General features: G+C 38.9%; 2 protein-coding genes across 3 annotated transcripts in view; one reads left to right on the top strand and one right to left on the bottom strand.

Annotated features, from left to right (window-relative positions):
* PRDM4 (PR/SET domain 4) lies at positions 1 to 16,026 on the top strand. Of its 2 annotated transcripts, XM_060776940.2 has the most exons (12): positions 1 to 446; positions 4,289 to 4,422; positions 4,885 to 5,061; positions 5,385 to 6,170; positions 7,418 to 7,567; positions 8,130 to 8,177; positions 9,828 to 9,946; positions 11,711 to 11,796; positions 12,116 to 12,243; positions 12,826 to 13,140; positions 13,868 to 14,036; positions 15,046 to 16,026. In XM_060776940.2, the coding sequence occupies exons 1-12, from the start codon at positions 436 to 438 to the stop codon at positions 15,326 to 15,328; spliced, it is 2,406 nt and encodes an 801-aa protein (XP_060632923.2). In that variant the 5' UTR covers positions 1 to 435; the 3' UTR covers positions 15,329 to 16,026. The 2 variants fall into 2 exon arrangements, with proteins under 2 accessions (XP_060632923.2, XP_060632924.2); XM_060776941.2 differs by lacking the exon at positions 8,130 to 8,177.
* Positions 16,003 to 21,801, bottom strand: part of PWP1 (PWP1 homolog, endonuclein) — a 17,130-nt gene continuing 11,331 nt past the window's right edge. Inside the window, exons 9-15 of the mRNA XM_060776942.2 lie at positions 20,717 to 20,813; positions 19,857 to 19,918; positions 19,375 to 19,486; positions 18,635 to 18,725; positions 17,899 to 18,020; positions 17,122 to 17,227; positions 16,003 to 16,515 (exon numbers count right to left, since the gene is read on the bottom strand). Of these exons, the coding sequence (XP_060632925.2) occupies positions 16,400 to 16,515; positions 17,122 to 17,227; positions 17,899 to 18,020; positions 18,635 to 18,725; positions 19,375 to 19,486; positions 19,857 to 19,918; positions 20,717 to 20,813 (706 nt within the window). The 3' untranslated portion in view covers positions 16,003 to 16,399. The remainder of the gene's footprint in view (positions 16,516 to 17,121; positions 17,228 to 17,898; positions 18,021 to 18,634; positions 18,726 to 19,374; positions 19,487 to 19,856; positions 19,919 to 20,716; positions 20,814 to 21,801) is intronic.

Here is a 21,801-nt window from a genome sequence, read left to right on the forward strand (position 1 = left end):
GGAGGGGCTACTTCCGGGAGGGAGGAAGGAACAAAGCGGAAGCAGCCGCCTTTCTGAGCTTGAGCACTCTCCTCCCGCCTTTCTGTCTCTCTCTCTTGCTCAGAGGCTGCACTACCTCCCCTTCCGGAAGGGGGCGCCTTGATTTAACCTCTTGCTCCCCTCGTTGAGGCCGGTTACCACGGCAACGGCTGAGGCCTGCGCCTGGCCCATGAGCATGCGCTGGGCGAAGGCGGCGGAGGCCCCGAGGCCTGGCCTGAGGTGAGAGGGGAGAGGCAGGCGGGCTCCTGGGCGCTGGAGGGCGAGGCTGGGAGCAGCGGGACCAGATGAGGAGGAGGAGGAGGCGGCGGAGGAAGAAGAAGAAGAAGAGGAGGAGGAGGAAACCCTCATTGCTGCTGCTGCTGCCAGGCCCTTCCTAACCCCGGCCTCGCTGGGCAGATGCATCACAGGTGAGAGGGCCGTGTCACACACGCCTAGAGCTGGAAGAAACCCCCAACAAAGCACCCCCGACAGATGGCCTTCCAGCCTCCAGAGAAGGAGACTCCACCACACTCTGAGGCCACTGTCTACTCCACTGTCGAACAGCTCTTACTGTCTTACCTTTCTCTTAACGTTTTCAGGCAGTGGGAGAACTTAGGCTCTTCAGGTGTTTTGTACGTTAACTCCCACAATTCCTGCTGTTAGGAATTGTGGGAGTTGAAGTCCAAAATACCTGGAGGGTCTAGGTTTCATAGAATCAAAGAGTTGGAAGAGAACTCAAGGGCCATACAGGCCAACTCCCTGCCAAGAAGCAGGAATATTGCATTCAAACCACCCCTGACAGATGGCTATCCAGCCTCTGTTTAAAAGCTTCCAAAGAAGGAGCCTCCACCACACTCCGGGGCAGAGAGTGTGGTGGAGGGACAGGGCCTTCTCTGTGGTTGCCCCCCGACTCTGGAACACCCTCCCCAAAGACATTAGACTAGTATCCATGGTGGCAGTCTTTAGAAAAAACTTGAAGACCTGGCTATTCCGATGTGCCTTTCCGGAATAAGATAACCCCCAGCACTATGTCCCAGAAGCACTTTATTAGAGTTTAAGACTCTCTGCACATTGCACTTGCCCAGAATCCCAACATATCACCTCTTACACCCAGCACTTTTTAACCTGTACCCATCACTGCCCCTGCCCTGGTTTTATTGCGTAATGGTGTAATGTTTGTTATTGCATATGTTTTTAATTTGCTTTGAATTGTATTGTTATTGTTTTGCTGTTGTTGTGTTGAGACCTTGGCCTTTGTAAGCCGCATTGAGTCCTTTGGGAGATGCTAGCGGGGTACAAATAAAGTTTAATAATAATAATAATAATAATAATAATAATAATAATAATAAAAGAGTTCCACTGCTGCCCATGCCTGCATTAAACCATACAATATAGAATAAACCCATTAAAATTAACCCCAAATTTGAAGTCCAAAACAGCTGGAGGGCCCAAGTTTGGCCATGCCTGCTGGATGGAATGAATGAAATTTAACCCTACTTTCAGTGCCCTGGCTCAATGTTTTGCAATCATGGGAACCGGCTTTGAGCTTCTCGGTGCCAGAATGCGTTAAAGTGGATTATTCGGACCGCCAAGACTCAGACTGTGCCACTTTTAGTCCCACTCGGGGTGAGAAAAGCGGTATACAAATACTGTAAATAAATAAATAAATAAATAAATGTTTTTCCTATGTTCAACTAATTTTTATTTTCAAACAAAAACAAACCCCTTTGCTGTCAACGAGGGATTCTTGTACGATTTTGTAGGCTGATTGATATTTTCTCTTGTATATTTTTATAACTTGGGAAATATATTACAGATTTTGACACCAAGAAGGCAAGAGAGATCTTGTAAAAGTACTGGTTCAATATCATTGAGCCATGGCAGTTAGAGAGGTTTCAAACAGCATTAATTCTACAATCTAGATTCATCTTGTAGACGAGCACTCAAATCACTACATCACACTGGCTCTTATTCTGGTATTGTACATAGTCTGGTACAAGGTTTAAGATTATAAAGCAGGCATGGGCAAACTTTGGCCCTCCAGGCGTTTTGGACTTTAACTCCCACAATTCCTAACAACCTAGAATTGGTACCATTTGTTATTGATATTTCCCATCAAATTGACTTTGACTTTACCAAGCATTATATTTTTTTTCTAATGAGTCGTATCATCTCATGATATGTCCAAAGTAGGACAGTCTCAGTTTAGTAAACTTCATTTCTAGTGAGAGTTCAGGCTATATCTGCTCAAAAGCCAATTCATTAATATTTCTAGTGGCTCAGGGGGGAAAGGAAGGGACCTGAGGCTGTTAAGAATTGTGGGAGTTGAAGTCCAAAACACCTGGAGGGCCAAAGTTTGCCCATGCCTGCATTAAACCATACAATATAGAATAGACCCATTAAAATTAACCCCAAATAGGTTACATAATCTTACTTGCAGGACCATATAAAAGCTTTGGATAGCATGAGGAAGGGTGTTTGTTTTGTTGTCTGTGCCCCTGTTCAGAAGAATTTTTGAGAAATTTAGCTTGTTGTGCAAACAAGAATTGATAATACAGCTTCTGTTGAGGCACCTTTTCACCACTCCTCTTTCAGGAGTGAATGTCCCTTCCTAGGGGTAGATTTTTCTCATTTCCTGTTATCTCACCCCCGTTCGTAACTATGAATTGTTTGTAACTTGGGGACTGCCTGAACTCCTATTATGCAGTCCAAAATCCCCTTAGCTGCTGCATCACAGTGTTGACTCATGTTCAACTTGTGGCCTACCATACAAGGGACACTTCTAGACAGGCCTTTATCCCGGGAGCATCTGCGTTTAAAAAACGCGGATGTTCCTGGGGGGCTGTTCACACACACCCCAGAAAGCGCACGCTTTCTGGGTTGGGTGTCCAGATGTTGTACTGGGACTTCCTAGTACAACACTGGGACACCGTAACCCCCACCATAAAAGCCCTAAAACCCCTTTTAAAAGTAAGGAAAACTTACCTGCCCTCCATTACAGTCTTGCCGGACATAGAAATGACGTGCCAGGAGAGAGGGGGGGGGAGGAATATCCCCCCCTCCCCCCCCGTTCTCCTAGTGCATCATTTCTATGCGCCGGGAGAGCTCTGTCAAGACTGTAATGGAGGATGGGTAAATTTTCCTTACTTTTACAAGGGGTTTGAGGGAGGGGTGGGATTTAGTCCAGAAAACTGTGGGAACGGTTTTCTGCAGTCCAGACACCGAAAGTAATGGGTTTGTCCTGTGCCTTCCAAGAAGGCATGGAATAAATCCACTATCTAATTAATTTGTCACAAACCAGGGTTTTCCTGGTTTTTGGTGAATTAATTGCAGGTTGGCCAGAATGTCAACTTTTTATTGCAGAAATTTCCACAATAAAGGAGCTGTCTGGATGGGCCCTAAAACTCCTAGGTCCTCTGTTTTCAAGCTAGATGTCACCAATCTGACATCTCTCTGCATTTCAGTTTTTTTCTGCCTAAGTACATTTCTCCCAGTTGAAATTCATTTTGTGAGTTTTGACCCAGCTCTCTAATCTGGTAAGGTCATTTTGGATTCTGTTCTTGTCCTCTGGTGTATTAGCTGTCCCTCCCAATTCGGTGTCATCTGAAAGTTTGATCAGCATGCCTTCTATTCTGTCATCCAAGGATTGTTTTTTCCTCCAATATATTCATTTATTTATTATATTCAACACCAGCAAACTATATTACCAAAAAATAATATACATCCATAAATATAGAAGAGGGAAGGAGAAAAAACAAGAAAAGAAAAAAATATTATTCCATCAACATCTATCTAAAACAAAATCTCACTAAAGTTAGCAAAAGCCATAACCACAGCTTAATTACATCATTAGAGTTTGTCTTTCCAACTTTCAGAAAGCCTTCATTTGGCATAGTGGTATTTTTAGAAGCCACATTAATTTGTCCATTTGGGTCAACTCAACAAGTGGAACAATCCATCATCAGTGCTTCAGTCTGTTTCCAAATTTGAGCAAAGCATAGTCTTGATGGTGTCATTTACAATCCAAATCTTTAACAGCAATGCTTAGCAAAAATATTTTTAGTAAAACTGCTATGTCTAGTTTTAATTTTTGGAATGGACAAATAAATCTTAGTAATTTTTCACCTAATTTTTGCCTAATGTTTCCATCCAGGATATGTGTGGATGTGTATGTGTATATTGAATGTCATATCTGCAGAACCCTTGAACTGATAAGAAGAATACCATTGAAATATAATGTTCATGCTGGAAAATATTCTCTTTTGTTTAGGATGAACGAGTTAAGCTTGAGTCCTGTAGGAATGGAGCAGTTGACGGCTTCCTCTGTGAGCAATGCCCTTAGTGTTGGAGGAAACCATATTGGTCTGACTTCATCACCAACACATAATACCATATCAGCACCAGGTAATGCAGGAAGTCAGCTTGATAGGGGAGGGAAGGAATATGTTTATGGTTTTTTTTTGTGATGAAAGAAGTGTAGCTATAATTCTGAGCCTAACTTGAGGAAAAGTTAACATTCTTTCATTCACAGTCCTGACTCCAGTATTGTGAGGTTGCTAGATATTTTAATCTAGTGGGTATATTTTAATGTCTTCAGGAACAGATGCACCTTTCAAATGTAGCCAAGAAAATGACCAATAGTAATAGAAATGCAAGATTTTACTGTGATGCTGGAATCCATTGTAACCCTTTGAAGGGAGGAGAATGAATATTTCAACTAGTATTTGTTCTATTTTAGTTAGAATTCAAATCTTCTGATGACCTTTCCCATTTCATTATTTGTTTAACTATCTTACACATTGCTTTTCCTCCTTTCATTAGTTGGATGCTAATCGCTATATTTTTGTTTGGCTTGGTTTCCACTAGGATTACCAGTTGCAATTCCAAATCTGGGACCCTCCTTACCCTCTGCTCTCTCTCTGATGCTTCCAATGGGCATTGGGGATCGAGGGGTGATGTGTGGTATACCAGAGAGAAATTATACCCTACCTCCACCGCCTTATCCTCATTTGGAGAGCAGCTATTTCAGACACATTCTACCTGGTAAGTTGTGAGACACAACAGTGCATGCATGTGTAATGTAAATGACTGTTCAGCAACAGGTTTTTATGGGAAGATCACTTTGAGAGGAAAACAAAACTTTCCCAGAATTGTTGAAGTATATCTTGCTTTTATTTTCCTATATCTAAATATGTTTTTAAGCTGCATAGAGTTATTATTGATGTTTGGGTTTGGGGGCTGGGACATACAATCATTGTCACAATCTGTTTGTAAGGGGCCACTAGTTCTTTAAATCTTGAATTTTAAATGTATTACAAACAAGTTGCATTTCTCATTTTCTTGCTTTCTTTTCTTCCTGTGTGCAGGTCTCTTGTCTTATTTAGCTGACAGACCTCCACCTCAGTACATCCATCCCAACAATATAAATGTGGACAGCAATCCAGCTTTGTCTGTCCCCAACAACCCTTCAGGCCTAGATCCCTTCCAGCCCAATGGAGCAGTGGGCCTTGAAGCAGGCATTGTCTCCATGGATTCCCGTTCAGTGAATCCACACAACACTCAAAGCTTGCATCCCAGCGACAGCCATGAGGTAGCTCTAGATACATCCATTGCCATGGAAAGTGTTTCAAGGGTCACGAGTCCAATTGCAACTGACAGGATGGCTGAGGAACTTACAATGGGAGATGTTGCCGGGGATCATTCACAGATTGCAAATGGCAGCCATAACCATGAACCTCTAACTGTGGATGCTGTGGGAAACAGTTTAGCAACAGACACTGTAGGGCACAATGGTGTCATCCCTCTTCATGGTAGCACTTTGGAGCTTCCTGTTGTTATGGAGCCTGACCATATTTCAGGCCGTGTTGGTGGGATATCTGACAGAACGCTTGGGGACTCTATTCACTCGGCGGCCATGAATAGCAATTCTGTGAGTGTTGCACTTTCTACCTCACACAACCTCACTTCCCTGGAGTCTGTCTCATTGCACGAAGTGGGTCTCAGTCTGGAGCCTGTGACAGTATCCTCCATGAGCCAAGACGTAGCCATGGGACAAAATCATGTGGATGTCTCCTCAGACAATCTTTCCTTTGTGCCGTCATCCCTGCAGATGGAAGATTCCAAGGAAAATATGACAACTTTGTTTACCATATGTGAGTGTGTGCTTGTGTATGTTTGCCTCTGGGTAGTACTTTCAATTAAAATTCAGGGTAAAATGTTTTTTTACAATAAACTTTCCTTATTTGGGGGTCTAAATCTGACAAAATAGTACAGAGCCTTTGCTGGGAAATGTTAGGGGAACATAAGAAATAAACTAGTGTGTACATCTTTTGTCGTGACTTCCCCTTCCACATTTCAAAATATATTCAAATTTTTTTCCTGGTCCAAGCTGGACCAGGAATGTATTATCAAAGGCTTTCATGGCCAGAATCACTGGGTTGCTGTAAGTTTTCCAGGCTGTATGGCCATGTTCCAGAAACATCAGGAGCCATACAGATAGGAAAACTCGCAGCAAAACTCACAATCGACCAGTAATGTCTGTACATTACTAGAACAGGTTGTGGATTTGTCACGGCTTTTCATTTTCTCACCTTCCATACCCTACCCCAAGTTCAGGTAATTGTGATATTGCTCTTGTTTTCTCCTGCGTTATATGTTTACACATTTGGGACTGAATCCTATTCATGTGATATTCTATAACTCCCTGCACAAAGTAAAGTGGACAGGGCTGAAAGGTGGCTTCATTTTTAGGTGCCTCTTCCACCAAACAGCACACAGAGCTAGGAAAATAGGGAAAAGATTCTAAGTTCACTCAAGGTTTGGGTCCACCTAGTAGTGTATGTGCTTCTGGTATAAGCTATTCATCAGTGTTACAGCACCAGGGCTCATATGTTGAAACGATGCATCTTTTATTAGTATGCATGGTGACATTTTCTGCCAATTCTTTATTTTTCTTTTTTTTCTGAACTTAGCCAGAAACCTTACAATAGTTAAGATAAAAAAATTCCCAGCAATGATACATTGTGCTGAACTGTGTCTGTGGCAGTGAATTTTGAGATTGCTTAGTCTTAAATAAAAACAGTATTGCACAGCTTATAACCTTATATTTGATTTCATTTTATTTTTCTATCAGTCAACATTATTATTATTATTATCCTTGTTAATCATGTGCATCCTTTAAAAACAGATAAATAAATTCTGTAAACCTTCTTTGTCAGATGGAAGCAAATTTGCTTGCCACTAATATTTCTGCAAGTAGCTACCAGCAGATGCAGAGTATTGGAAAGAGAGACTTCAACCCTGAATATTTATTATTTGGAGTTTTATATTTACAGTTGGTTACAATAAAACACCAAGGAACACTTATCTGATGCTTTATGTGTCATTTACCTTTCTGCAGGGTGCACACTGTGTGACAAGGCTTATCCATCTGACTGCCCGGATCATGGGCCTGTGACCTTTGTTCCAGACACTCCCATAGAGAGCCGAGCGAGGCTCTCTCTCCCCAAACAGCTTGTTATTCGGCAGTCTATCATGGCAGCTGAAGTTGGTAAGAATCTTTGGTTAACTGTAAATTTAGCACATGACATGGACATTAAGGCAGGGAAGATCTCAAGTAAACACAATTTATTACATTAATTATAGGAAATGACAATAAAATGCACCGTATGGAAAAAATAGATCTGAACAGAACTATATCGATAGTATACAATGGAAGAGTATCAGGTACTGTTTTAGTTAGGTAGTGAGAAGTACTTTTGTATCAGTGCTATAAATAAGTGATTAAATGGGGAGAGCAGTAGTGCTGTATAATCCATCTTTATATATTCTATAGAACTGCTAAACACTTTGCTGTTGTTGGGTACTTTAAAGTCCTTTCTGGCATAGGCTCATCACACAGTATTAAATATTCCCACATTACACAGTTACCTTAGAAATGTGTTTTACATACTTTAGAGATAATGGTGGTAATTGGAAGGGCAAATGTCTAACAGCAGCTCTCACTCATAAAACAAGATTCCTAATAAGGATCACTTTCTGTAGCATATTTTTGATGTCTGCAAAGAAACATTAGTTAACACTAATAGAGAATTGTCACCTTTTTTCTTCAGGTGGGCAGTATTGTCAGTTATCAGCCTGTCTTGGACCTTCTTCCTTGGGTACGGCCATTAGCTAAAGTTTGGCAATGAACTCATCATCCCTCAGTTAGTGGAATTACTTCTAGGCATTTGAAGGAAAGTCTTAGTTTTAGATTTTTATCAATATCTTTATTTTATTTAATCTAAGTTCCATTATATTATATTGAGTTGATTATACTTTTTGAAAATGCATCTTCTGATTAGCTAAAGCTGTGATTTTTGCAAGTAGTTTACAAATTTGAAATATAAACTGTGCTAAGAGGACTTCTTTCACATGTCAAAAGTAGGAGATTCCTGAAACCATGTTGGTAAAATGTTAAGCAAATGACTTGTACATCTTTAGAAACTCTCTGTAGTGACTCACTACCTGCAGAACATTTGTATATTTACTTTGAAGCACATTGCAGAAGATTCTGGGTCGTCATCTAGAAGCCAACAGTTAGTGCATAATATAGGGCAGGACTGTGGGCATCACCATTTTCCTGCTTGTACTAAAAATGTTACTCAGAAAGTACCTAACATAATTTTCAATCTACATTGGAGGAAACTGACCTTCTGGGAAAGATGTCAGCTCTTATTTATTTTATTTATTTATTTCGTGTACTTCTACCCCACCCTTCTCAACCCCCGAGGGGGGACTCAGGGCGGCTTACAAACAGGCACAATTCGATGCCTACACAATAATACAAAACGTATAAAAACAGCAGTTCAAAAGTTATAACAATTAAAACAATAAATATATATCACAATCAATAACCAATCTCATGCTCAGCGTTCGCCAACTCAGAGTCCATACTTCATTCCACATTGTCTATTCCTATCCGTCGTCGTAGTCCTTTATTTATCTGCCAGATTGCCCAAACGCCTGGTCCCAAATCCATGTTTTTAATTTCCTTCTAAAGGAAAGGAGAGATGTCGCTGATCTAATTTCCCCGGGGAGTGAATTCCATAGGTGAGGGGCCACCACTGAGAAGGCCCTGCTCGTCGTCCCCGCCAATCTCACTTGTGATAGAGGCGGGGCCGGGAGAAGGGCCTCCCCAGAAGATCTTAAACTCCGAGGTGGGACGTAGAGGGAGATGCGTTTGGACAGATACGCTGGGCCGGAACCGTTCTGCATTGACCTCAGTGCAGAATATTGGCTTCCTTGGAACGTTGTAGAACACTATAGCTGTAGAACACTGTAATCTGAGGGGGAATGCAACTAGCAGCCTGGTGAGAATGATTTGGTGGTAGAATAACTAGGAGAATAATGGATTCTTGGCTATAAAACTCTTGTTGTTTTAATTGCTGAAAGTACTGGCGACTGGTCGCCTCCTGTTTTCCTAGCTTCTTCTGTGGTTTCTGAAATAAGATTGATTTTTTTTTTACTTTTGCAGGAAGTGCCCTGAAATCTTTAATGAGTGCAGGTGGTCAGGACCTCAGTTTTACAACCCACCTCAAAGTAAATGAATTGATATTAGCAGGAAAATAGATTTAAGCAGTGTTTATCCCCAGAAGTGTATTTTGACAATAGTTTCTGTGACTAGCTTATTGTGTAGATGCTTTCATGGTCTGATGCTTAGCAGTAGTTCTCAGAGCTCTTGGCTAGAAAGCATTACAATTCTTGTATTTGGACTTGACTTGATGTAGTCAGTGGATTGTTTTTTGTTCTGTTTCCTAAATCGCTGGCAGGTGTGTGGGCTCAGGAAACCATTCCCGTGCGTACTTGTTTTGGGCCACTCATTGGGCAACAGAGTCACACCATGGAAGTAGCTGACTGGACAGACAAAGCAGCCAATCACATCTGGAAGGTGAGTTTTGTCCTTTAATCTTTCACCTTATTAATTATATGTAATTTTTTGGGGATTTGGCTTGACATCCTTTTGTATGCAGCATTTTGCAGCATTACATCAGCAGCTGTGAGAAGAATATTTTGGAATCCAATATCTAGTTAGGATCTAGTTAAATATAACATTATTTGTCATCTGTGTTCTGGTAGATGATTATATATTGGTTTGTTGTTATGTGCCATTTCTGACTTCTGGCAATCCTACCACCTGGTTAGCAAGCTACATTCAGAGACAGTTTGCCATTGCCTTAATCTGAAGCTGAGAGAAAGTGACTTACCAAAAGTCTCTTATTGGATTCCCATAGTTGAGAAGGGTCTAGGAGTTTCCCAGACTTCTGTCACTTATAATCAAACTCCTTTTATTGATTTTATCCCTCTTCTGGTTAGAAAAGTGTACTCCAGAGAGACTTGTACTTTTCTATCATAGTGCTTCAGAATTCTCTCTTAAAGCGTATCCAAAATCAAGTTTATTGCCATAACCTTAGTCTCTGTAACCCCAGTGAATACTGGGAATTGAAGCTTTGTCAGGGAATGTTATTAGTTTACTTCATTCCAGTGTTGAAATAGTACCAACTTTGAAATTTCAATACACGGAATACTTTGTCTTGCTGGAGGGGAAGCATCTCTTAAAGAGAACAGTGATTTCCCGATATGATGTCTTCATGCTTTTTTACCAGGGTGGGGAAGGTAATGGCCTTCTGCTTCCTCTAATATCCACCCTTCTAAATTCTTTCCTTGCACAAGTCCTAGGTTGCAGCATTCAAACCAGACAGGCAGTCTGGGGCCTCTTCCACCGTCGCCCCTTTGGCTGCAGTGTTCCAACTGGACCAGCTGGATGCCTTTTTGGGAATCTTTCATCAACCCATTGGGCATTCCTTAAGGACATTTGGGTGTGGGGTGGATTGGACTAATTTTAGGTGGGGGTGGGCAGTGTGTGACAATGTTTTGAGGATGTTGAGCTGCTATTTATCAGGGTTTTGGCTGTTTAAGCCACTGGACTGTAAGACCTGTAATCGTGCTTCAATGCAATGTAAGATTGATATGTTTGAAATGTTTTAATGTGTTTTAATCATTCAAAACACTATTGTAATTGATATGTATGTGTTTTTCACAGTTGTATAGTATTGTGTTCTGTTGATATTGTTATTATCTGTATCTGAAATTGCCATAGTTTGTAAGCCACCTTGAGTCCCCCTTCAGGGTGAGAAGGGCAAGGTATAAGTACAGTAAATGAATCAATAAATATATAAATAAATTTTAGGGGGGCACATTTGTCATATTTTTAACACCCTGGCTATTTCAATCCAAACTGAGCTCTTTCTTTGACAAGGAAGTATTTCAAAACTTCTGGTTCATTTTCTTGTTTAATGAAGACCTCTTCTGAGATTAAAATAAACCAAGAACCCCAAATCATAGTGAGGTTGCACTTCCACGGCCCTCTGAAAGCAGTGGTTGTTTACATCTTTTTTTAAAAGAAAAATCTGAGGATGCAGGGCATAGCAGGTGGGTGTGTCCCCACCCATTCCTGCGAATTGCCGTTTATTTATTTATTTACAGTATTTATATTCTACCCTTCTCACTCCAAAGGGGACTCAGGCCAAATCACAGAACACATGATATATAGAGGCATATATAGGTCGAGCGCTACTTTATGTAGCTGCTCAGGTGCTCACTGTGGAGATATTGTCAGATATCTGAATGGTCCCTTTTGTCTTTCTCCTGCCAGATGTATCACAATAACATCCTGGAATTCTACATTCTCACAACTGATGAAAATGAATGTAATTGGATGATGTTTGTGCGGAAAGCCAGGTGAGAAAACTTTGCAATGGAACTAGTGGCATAGCGGTACCGAGTGCATAATTCTTCCATAACTTGTAACATATTCTTTTCAGATTTTCCCATTTTAGCCTTAAAATTTGTTCAGAGACAGTTTCTCATTGCCTTCTTTTAAGGCCAAGAGAGTATGATATATCCTAGTCAGTTTCATTGGTCGAGTGGGAATTTAAACCCTCAAACAACTTAACACACTGGCTTTTAAACTGACTTATGTTAAGAATATTGTTTTTCAGGGTATTTGTTAAAGAAATATGTTTTAGTGGATCACCCTTTCTGTTTTTTTGTGGAATAGGAACCGAGAAGAACAGAACCTGGTCGCTTATCCTCATGATGGAAAGATTTACTTCTGTACCTCACATGATATCCCTCCAGACCATGAGCTTGTTTTTTATTATAGTCGGGATTATGCCAGGCAAATTGGTAAGCAGTTTAAAGACATTTAGTATGGATGCTATCCTTAATCTTACTTGCTTTTTGTATATTTTTTAATTTTTTTTAATTTGGAGTTTTAATGTATCTATTTTACAAAAAGATGATAGGTGTTATCATACAGCCAGGGAGGCTCAATAGTTATTTCAGAGATTTACTCCGTATCAGGTCAATAGTCGGTTACAGAAACCAGATAAAGTCCAGTTTGCACGTTATTGTTTCTCACTGTTATGTACTGTTACCTTACTTTATACAGGTAAGGTTTTTTAATTCATGTCAAAACTAAGAAGTATCTTGATTTTATTGTGTCATATCGATGCTTTCCTTAGTTCCTTGTTTCTACTGATTATAAAAATCATTAATCCATTATTATACTTAAGAATTACATTATTCTGTGAATATGTCTTTTTGCATCCTTTGGAGTCGAAGTCCTTCCTGCAACCATAAGACAAAACTTCTCATGTTTTAGACTGAAAATATTGAGAGAAGAATGGTTCTCTTCAAGGGTACCATATCATGAGCAAACAAACAAAAACTGTAGTAGTTCTGACTAGGTTTGGTTTTGTATTCAAGGTGTTCCTGAGCATCCAGATGTGCACACCTGTCACTGTGGAAAAGAATGTGCTTCTTATACTGAATTCAAGGCTCATCTGAGTAGTCACATCCATAGCCCCTTCCCCAGTCAGAGCCATAGCAGCAGCCACGGACCAGGGCACAGCAAGGAAAGGAAGTGGAAATGCACCATGTGTCCTCAAGCTTTCATCTCTCCTTCTAAACTTCACGTTCACTTCATGGGGCACATGGGAATGAAGCCACACAAATGTGATTTCTGCAGCAAAGCCTTTAGTGACCCGAGCAATCTCCGCACACACCTCAAAATCCATACAGGTAAGTGTAGGTAAGAGTGAAACTTGAAGTTGTTTTCTTCCCCAAAGTTGCATTTGTGACCAATTCTTGTTTCTTCTTTATCGCATCTGTGTTAAACAAGTGATTTATGAGCTGTGTTGTGTGATAAGCGAAAGTTGGCTGGCAATTCTTATCTTGATTTTAATTTGAATTCCCACTTCTTAGTTTGTGTTTTCTCTATAAGTCAAGCAGGTATTATATAAACCATATTTCCTTGAAGACTATTTTCAGAGTTTTGCTGTTTATGTGACTGAAGTCTTAACTCAAATTTCTAAAAGTGCTTTTTCATGTGGCACTTTTTCTGCCATTACTTCAACATAAATTTGCAATCTCTATACTGGCTATTCAATTAGGTGACTAGGTGTCACCCACTGACAATGCCAAAATAATACTTTTTTAAAAAGGAATCATTAGGAAATAGCATCAGGCTTTGAAGAACAATTCTCTTTTTGAGACATTATTAAGGTGGCATTCAAACATAAGGAATGCTCATTGGGAGTTTCTAGAGAATTACAGAGTTGTGCTTCAGAGTTTTCAGTAAAATGTGAGGAAAGTTCATGGAGACGCATATTCCCTTTCCATCAATACTGAATTGATAGTGAATTGCATATGTGATTCAGTAGCTGTTATAGCACGTTAGACATTCATCATCCTGGTTTCAAACTATGTTTATATTTTTGAGAATGAAAATCTGCTTATTTCATTCTAGGTCAAAAGAATTATCGCTGTTCTCTCTGTGAAAAGTCCTTTACTCAGAAGGCCCACCTCGAGTCACACATGGTTATCCACACTGGGGAGAAAAACCTGAAGTGTGATTACTGTGAAAAACTGTTCATGCGACGACAGGACCTCAAGCAACATGTACTTACCCATACACAGTGAGTAATTTGCAAGGGAGAGGATCCTTGAAAGACTACAGATTTGTCTAAAGAAATTTAGAGGCCTAGAGACACGTGTTCCTCTGCCTCACACAATGGTGGTAGGATTACGGGTCATCATAAGGCAAAGTCAATATTGTGGAGGAAACAAAAGTTGCCATGAGATGAAAGTATAGAACTTAATTTAATGTATGTCTGTGGATCTAAATCCTATCTAATAGAGTAGCTACAGCATAGTGTGTGCAGGGGGTTTCAATATGGACCAATCATTTTTATACCAATGCTTATAATGATAGGTTTTTCAGGATTACACAGAGTTCCCTTCAATTCTCTAAAGACTATCTCTGCAAAATGCAGGTACAACAGACAAGACTAGGTGAGAGAACACTCCCGAGATAGGTTACTGGCACATTTATGGATATATATCAGTCTAAAAAAATGCTCAGGATGATTGTCAAATGAAGAAAAAGGCTCATGATTTTTTAAGACACTAAAATTTATAAATGATAGAATTATCCTTTTTTACATCACCATATAATGAAAGAGCAAATAGTGTTCTTTAGATGTTTTGGAGACCTCTGTTCTCACTCTGAAAGTGAAGTCAATGTAGTATTAAAATTCAGGCATTAACCTTTTATATAGTACTTCTGACTTTCAGTATTTTTTTCATGGTCTTTCACTATAGATAGAAGAAAAGAAAACTCAAAGAAATGATACTTTCTCTGTAGGCATTCTGGAGAGCAGTAGTCTTGATTGTTTTGCTCTTGTTCTTGTGATTGTCATAGGTTGCTGCAATTTTGAGAAATACATTTCTCAGATTTATTGTGTGGAGATCTGTGCGTGTAAAATTGTAGCTTCCTGGATATTAAATAAAAATGTAAAGCCAGGGTTGGAACAAGTAAAAAATGTTTGGCAAGATTGAACTTTCATATTCTGAAGCAACTGTCATATTCAGCCTTGATACAGCTGTACTTTTACCCAACTACAATATTTTTCTTTCCACTTCTAGAGAACGTCAGATCAAGTGTCCCCAATGTGAGAAGCTCTTCTTGAGGACAAACCATCTAAAGAAACACTTAAACTCTCATGAAGGAAAGCGGGACTATGTCTGTGAAAAATGCTCCAAGGCTTATTTAACCAAATACCACCTCACACGCCACCTAAAAATCTGCAAAGGACCAACCTGCAGCCTCTCAACCCAGGAGGAGGAGGAAGATGACGACGATGATTCTTCTTCTTCTTCAGAAGAAGAATTGATAAACACTGCAGACTCCAGACTGACATGTATGTGACAAGAGACATGCTGGAAATGGTATTCCTACAAGTGTAAATGGACTCCACTTTCTAAAATCATGTTTTTCAAACTGACTTTTTTCGATAGTGAACCTTTTTCTCAATGGGGCTCACTCTCCTGAAGAAAATTGTTTATGAACTCTTTTTGAAGGACTTCCAGAAAACCTAAACCAATGTAACTACCCACTTCCATCTGTTAAAACTGTGCTATTGGTGAGATGGGTGATATGTCGTGAATTACTATTAGAATGAAGCAGGTACAGTTCTGATCAGCCAAATGTTGAAACAGTATCAGCAATCTTCTACAGTTAATGGTACCTCAGTATACAAATCAAATTTCATCACAGCAGTCCAGTGCTCTGATTGTTCCTGTTGTATAAATTACATTTGGCACATCAGGAACAATCTGAAATGAGCATTCAATATATACTAATGGATTAATTTGTCAGTTTTGTTGACAACTTGTCTGTTCCAGTGGAGTGGTGTGGGAGCCATGCAAAAAGGCACACTTGTGTTTGCAATGTAGGCTTGGTTTGGCATGAGTGGTTACAACATATAGTACCTTCTGTACTGTAACTGGTAACCACTACTTTTGGGAAGTTGTGCATTCTGCTGCTAATGTATTTATGGAATCACAATATCATTTAAAAACGGTTTCCTTACAGACAAATAATAAAATACTCTTTTTTAATCTGTTCATTAATTACAGCTCTCTAGTTCCAGCCCAAAAGACCTCAACAAGGACATTTTTCAACAGGACACTAATGTACCCCCTCAGTGATGGCTATTTGAATTACTGAAAGGTGACCAGAAGGCCCTTTCATTTATACTGGACCTGTAGCTTAGGATTGTAACACTGTTGTGTAGATGCTGGACTGCATCTTCCACCTCTTGATTTACACAAACCGCTTAGCTCTTCAGGAAAACAGCTTATAAAGCAAACCACAGCTCTGCACTAACCTGCTGTTAAAGCAGGCACAAAAAAGGCAATTACAAAAGTATCATGATAAAATACAAATTTTACAGAAATCATAATTATTAGCATTGAATATGTATAGAGTTAAATTACATCATGATTCTGTAATAGCTTCTGGAACATTGCTGCTGTTTGCAGAAGTCTGTGCTTCAGCTTCATGACTTGTTTGGGCAACCACTAGCCTCTGCCGGTTTCCAAAAACTTCATTCACTGTAACAAACAAGAGTATGCACTATTGTTAGGATTAGTACAGGGCCACTGGCATTAATGATGGGAACTGTCTTACAAGTCATATTAAAATGTGGTACTTCCATATTTTACTTCTGCTCCAGGAAACTACCAGTATTTATACCAGGAGCACTGCACAGTTTCTGTTCTTTTGCAAAAAATAAAATTCACCTAAACACTCAGGGAAACACTGGGAATGAACTTTGCCATGATAAGAGATACTGGAAGTAGCAGAAGAGGTCCTTACACCAGCCTTCTTCAAAGCATCACCAGATGTGTTCACCAGAACTCATTTCATAAGAGGAATTGTAATACAGTTGATCTGGAGGACATAAAATGGAAAGAACTCCATCCTGTACTGTTCAGAAGTGTATAGGGGTAGAGAAGGACCTTTGCCCATAGCTTTATTTTGAAATAGAATCAAAACCAAGAGCTGATTTAAGCTAATTTAAATAAGTGATAGTATAGCCCTTCCTTTCCTGACCATTTGTGCCCTATTTTTCAAATGTCACTAAGTAATACATCTGAAGACTGCACTTTTGTGGAATAGCACACACAACAAAAGCAATGTATGCGAGAATTAATCACCTGCAGAAATTGTGCTTATGTCCCAAGCACGTAGTCCTTGTCTTTCCCCTCCAAAGGCATAGACGAATGGTCGGTCTGGGCAACAAGCTGCACAGAAGAGGACACCCTGTGGGCAGAAGTCAAACAAATGTGATTTCTTCATGATCCCTCACTGACCTACTAATTATGCATACCTTAGGTCAGGTACCAGCCATTAGGAATTGTGGGAGCTGAAGTCCAAAACATCTGAAGAGCCAAAGTTTGCTCGTGCCTGCCTGAGGTTAAACACTTGCATCACCCAGGAAAGAAATCTTTAGGATTTGTCAATTCCTTCAAAATTTAAGGCTGCTGTTCTACTAGTGGGATTATGATAATTTACACTACCATAACCTGTTTTTCTGGTTGTTGCAAAGGCCACAATTCTTCACAAATCAAACAGGGTCCCCAATCCTAAACATACTTTTTCAGAAATACTACCCTCCAGCATGGCCATTTACATTTCACTGGGGAGCACCAACACACAAGCATGTATTTACTTATAGTTGGCCGTGCTGCGGGAACAATACTCTGCAGGATCCCTGTAGAAACCTGTTGTGCCTCCAGCTACAGGAAGCCAATTTATACCTGGCTTTTCAATGAACACAAAGGAGACGAACTGGAGTAATGTGTCACAACAAACAATTCTTAAAATAATTCCTGATTCACTAGAATTAGGGTGTATTTACAGGATGCACTTTAAAGCGACAAGAATAAAACCAGGCTGTACTGATACGTTTTTTAAAAGATAACTGAATTTACCATTTTCATATCCCTGGAATGAACCAAACTAGGTTTGTCTCCTAATATGTCCCAGATTTTCACATATTTATCTTCTGATGTTGTAACAAGGCATCCTTTAATTTGGCTGCTTAACTGTAGTCCTGAAAAAAACAACAACATAATTTTGCTATATAGTAAAATTCAGGCTGGCTGGAGTCATACTGCCATATAATTCAGTTTCAGAATACAGATTAATTGAATTGAAGTGGATTATATGACAGTGTACATCCAGCCTCAGAGGGAAGAATTCATTAAGAGCTTAAATCAGAATGACATCTAGAGCTAAATATGAAGAATGATCCCATCCCTTGGAAAGAGCCACTGTCCTCAATCCAGGCAACTTCCAGTATAATCGGGCCAGACAAAAAACATTGTGGATTACAATATTCCTACTCCACTTTCAAGTTCAGGAAAACAACAAAGTTGCTTAATCAAAGTGCTTCCCAAATTCCAAGGCCAGTAATGGCAAATGGTAAAGGTTGGTTCTTTCCTTTCACAGGTAAAAACAAAACTTTTCTATGCTAAAAATATTCTGAACTATCGCTAAATAGAGGTATAATTGATATCCTAAAATAGATAAGTGCACATTACAGAGCAAAAACGTATTTGTCTCAGGACTGAGTATACAGGAAATGCCCCATTTATAGTAGAGATAATGAATGACCAAACAACATTTGTTAATGTGTAGCAGTAGTAGTAGTAGAAAAGGAAATACCAGATACTTCTCCATCATGAGCTTTCATTGTGAAAACTGGTTTATGTGAACGGGCATCGAGGCAGTACACAAATCCATCTTCTGTGCTGGCCTAGAGAAAAGACTTATGTTGAAAAACAATAAGAAGTCAAATCCAGATAGACAGGTGGCGCTATTTGGCCTCCCATTTATCCAGGCACAGAAATAAGGGAAGGGAGAAAGAAAAGAGAAGAGAGATAAGCAGTGTTTATGCAGGTAAGACCCTCCATTATTAGAAGTGCTGAATTCCTATTTTCTTAAAATGTTCCTTCAGTAGAACTTGTTACTGACCAAATATCAAAGAGTATCAACAGTATCAAAACTCAGATTTCAAATTTGCTACTTAACTTACTTCTAGTTGATTATTATACAGATTTGAGTATACTTTATTTGAAGTGCTTTGGATTTAATATTCTTTGATATTCTGGAATGCCTGTATTTGCATTTTTGTACATAATGAGTTCCCTTGGAGATGGGACCTATGTCTAAACACACAAAAAAAACAAAACTGAGGTTTCATATGCACTATGTGTGTGTGTGTGTAATACTAGAGTAAAATAATAAATGTAATAATAATAGAATAAAATAACAAATGTAATAACAATAATAGAGAAAAATAATAAATGTGATAATAGAGTAAAATAATAAATGTAATAAAAATAACAATAGAGTAAAATAATGTAAATGTAATAATAATAGGATATAATAATACATGCACTTACTAAGAAATGTTGAGGAGAAAAATGATTCCACGTCACTCTTTCAACCTGTCCACTAAACCGCCAGATTCGATGATTATCCTGTGGACTTCTGCAGTCATACAAAATGGCTGACCTGAAACATATCATTGGTACATTTATTCAAGTTTAATATTGGAGTCTTTATTTATAACAAACTAACATTCATGTAGCATCTAAGGGCTGACATTTCATATAAAACTGCATCCAAAGTCAGAATATTCATCACAGTTAAGAATTCACTGAGTAGTGTTTCTATGAAATTTCTATGAAATTGCTAGAAGGCCGATCATTTGATGTTTTAGAAGCACAATGTTCACAAAATAATAAACAGAACCCCATACTCAAATACATACATTTATCAAAAATTATTTTGTATTGCATTAATGATTTCTTTATTTCTTCAACAAACATGCAAACCTAATTTTACAAATGAAAAAGTGAAAATAAAGTAGTCCCTTCCTTACTTGTCGTAAGAGCCGGAAATCAGAGTCTGTGTTTCAAATGGATGAAATTGTAGTGTCTGTACCTATAGAGAAAACTATACTTTAAACATGTATATTGAAATTTAGTCTCACAGTGCATACATTTTAAATAATTACCATTATATGGAAATGCATAAAGTGCATTACCTATTACATTAGTGCTATACACCCATTAGTATACAAAACATATAAAGTGCACTTCAAAAAAACTTGAAACAATAAAAAGAAATCTGGAGCTCTAGTAGATGGTGAGGAATTTACTTAGAATACCTATAGTTTAAATAACAATAAAACTAGCATTCATCCATACAGCACATTTCTTGTAATTCAAAGCTGCAGAGCTGGGCATGTCAAGTTCTGAAAATTTGTTCTGCTTGACTAATCAAGTTGAACTGGTAACCTCCCTGAGCTGCCACTATCTCTGCTACCTTGCAAAATTATAATTTCAGGTCCTAATTCAAAAGCAATTTCCCTTTATCTTTTACTACAGTTGTCATACCACAAAACCTGTTCAGAATACTATTTTGATGGTAATACAGTAAACATGCATAACTTATGCTTCAAGGTACTGGAAGGAGTGGATGACAGGGTTGCCAAACATTTCACAACATGAGCTATCCATTCCACCTCCATATTTGATTAATCTGTGTGATTTGCCTGGAATTCAGACAATGTTGAACTTGGAAGGTGTGAATCTAGAATTGCTCTCACTCACAGAAATGTAATAACAACAATGAACAAACTCAGGTTTCAGAGAGTCTTTACGGTTATAACTGGAACAATTGGATTTAGGTTTTGATGACTTTGGTTGCAATGCTATGCTTCTTGAAGGAAGAACATACTTTGTCTGTGTGAAGGGCAAGGTTTGCTGCTGGTTTCCCTGTGGCCATGTCCCAAAGAATCACAGAATGGTCAGCTGATGCACTCGCCAACACAGATCTGGAAGAAGTACCATTGATTGATATCATTAAAGCCCAAGTGCAGATGCATACACAGCATTTGTTCATGCAATAGAAGTACTGAAGACAAAAATAAATTCTATTGTTTTCAAATACGAAGTTTAGTCACTTGCTGAAATGTACGAGTTATACTTAAATGGCCAATGCCATTGACAGGGTTGCTGCTACGGGATTTTTTTCTTTTTCTTTTTTTTACTCTGCCAGTGCCAGATATAGTGCTTTGTAGAACATTCACATCCTTGACTTTTCCACATTTTTAATGTTCCAATGTGGAACTGAAATGAAAGGTTTTGCACCTTTCCTCTACTATGAAGGTACAAATAGTTTTTGTTTTGGTTCCAAAGTTAAATAAACAAAAAGAAACTAGTGCTTATTAGCTGTGTACATATTCAACACCAAGTCAATACATGGTAGGAACCTTTAACAACTGTTATAACTGCAGAGCTTGTCGGCTTTGCACATCTAGATCCTCCAATTTTTGATCATTCTTGGTGGCAAAATTGTCTGATTTCTTCTGTGCTTCTGGTCTCCGAGTTTAGATGGATAGTCTTCTCAGGGAGAATTATAATTGAATATTCAGAATATTCTTTCTGTTTTGTAATAATGGAATTCATAACTCTCCAAGGGATGTTCATACTTTGGAATATTATTTTGTAACCCAACACTGTACTTCTGTACAAAATTATCCTAGACTTGTTTAGATAGTTCCTTGGCTTTCAATAAACTATATTTAGCAATGCTTTTCAGAAATAGAGGTATATACTCTAAGATCTTGTCCCACTGGAATTGTTAATGTGAACTCCATCCAACTACTAATGAGATTTTTGGAGGTAGTGGGTTGCACCACAGCATTTTGGGACGTGTCACACCAAAGAGGGTAAATAGTTACAGAAACAGTGCCAACTTGTTTCCCATTTACTTAACTTTGTGCCACAATTAAAAGTAACAAGGTTGCATAGGTTGTGTAA

The sequence above is a fragment of the Anolis sagrei genome, chromosome 5 (assembly GCF_037176765.1).
Source record: "Anolis sagrei isolate rAnoSag1 chromosome 5, rAnoSag1.mat, whole genome shotgun sequence".
Lineage (NCBI taxonomy): Eukaryota > Metazoa > Chordata > Lepidosauria > Squamata > Dactyloidae > Anolis > Anolis sagrei.

Bases quoted from the DNA above. Each gene is read 5' to 3' on its own strand.
- PRDM4 (XM_060776940.2), top strand. The intron at 12,244-12,825 runs GTAAGCAGTTTA...TTTGTATTCAAG, and splicing joins GGATTATGCCAGGCAAATTG to GTGTTCCTGAGCATCCAGAT. The intron at 14,037-15,045 runs GTGAGTAATTTG...TTCCACTTCTAG, and splicing joins CATGTACTTACCCATACACA to AGAACGTCAGATCAAGTGTC.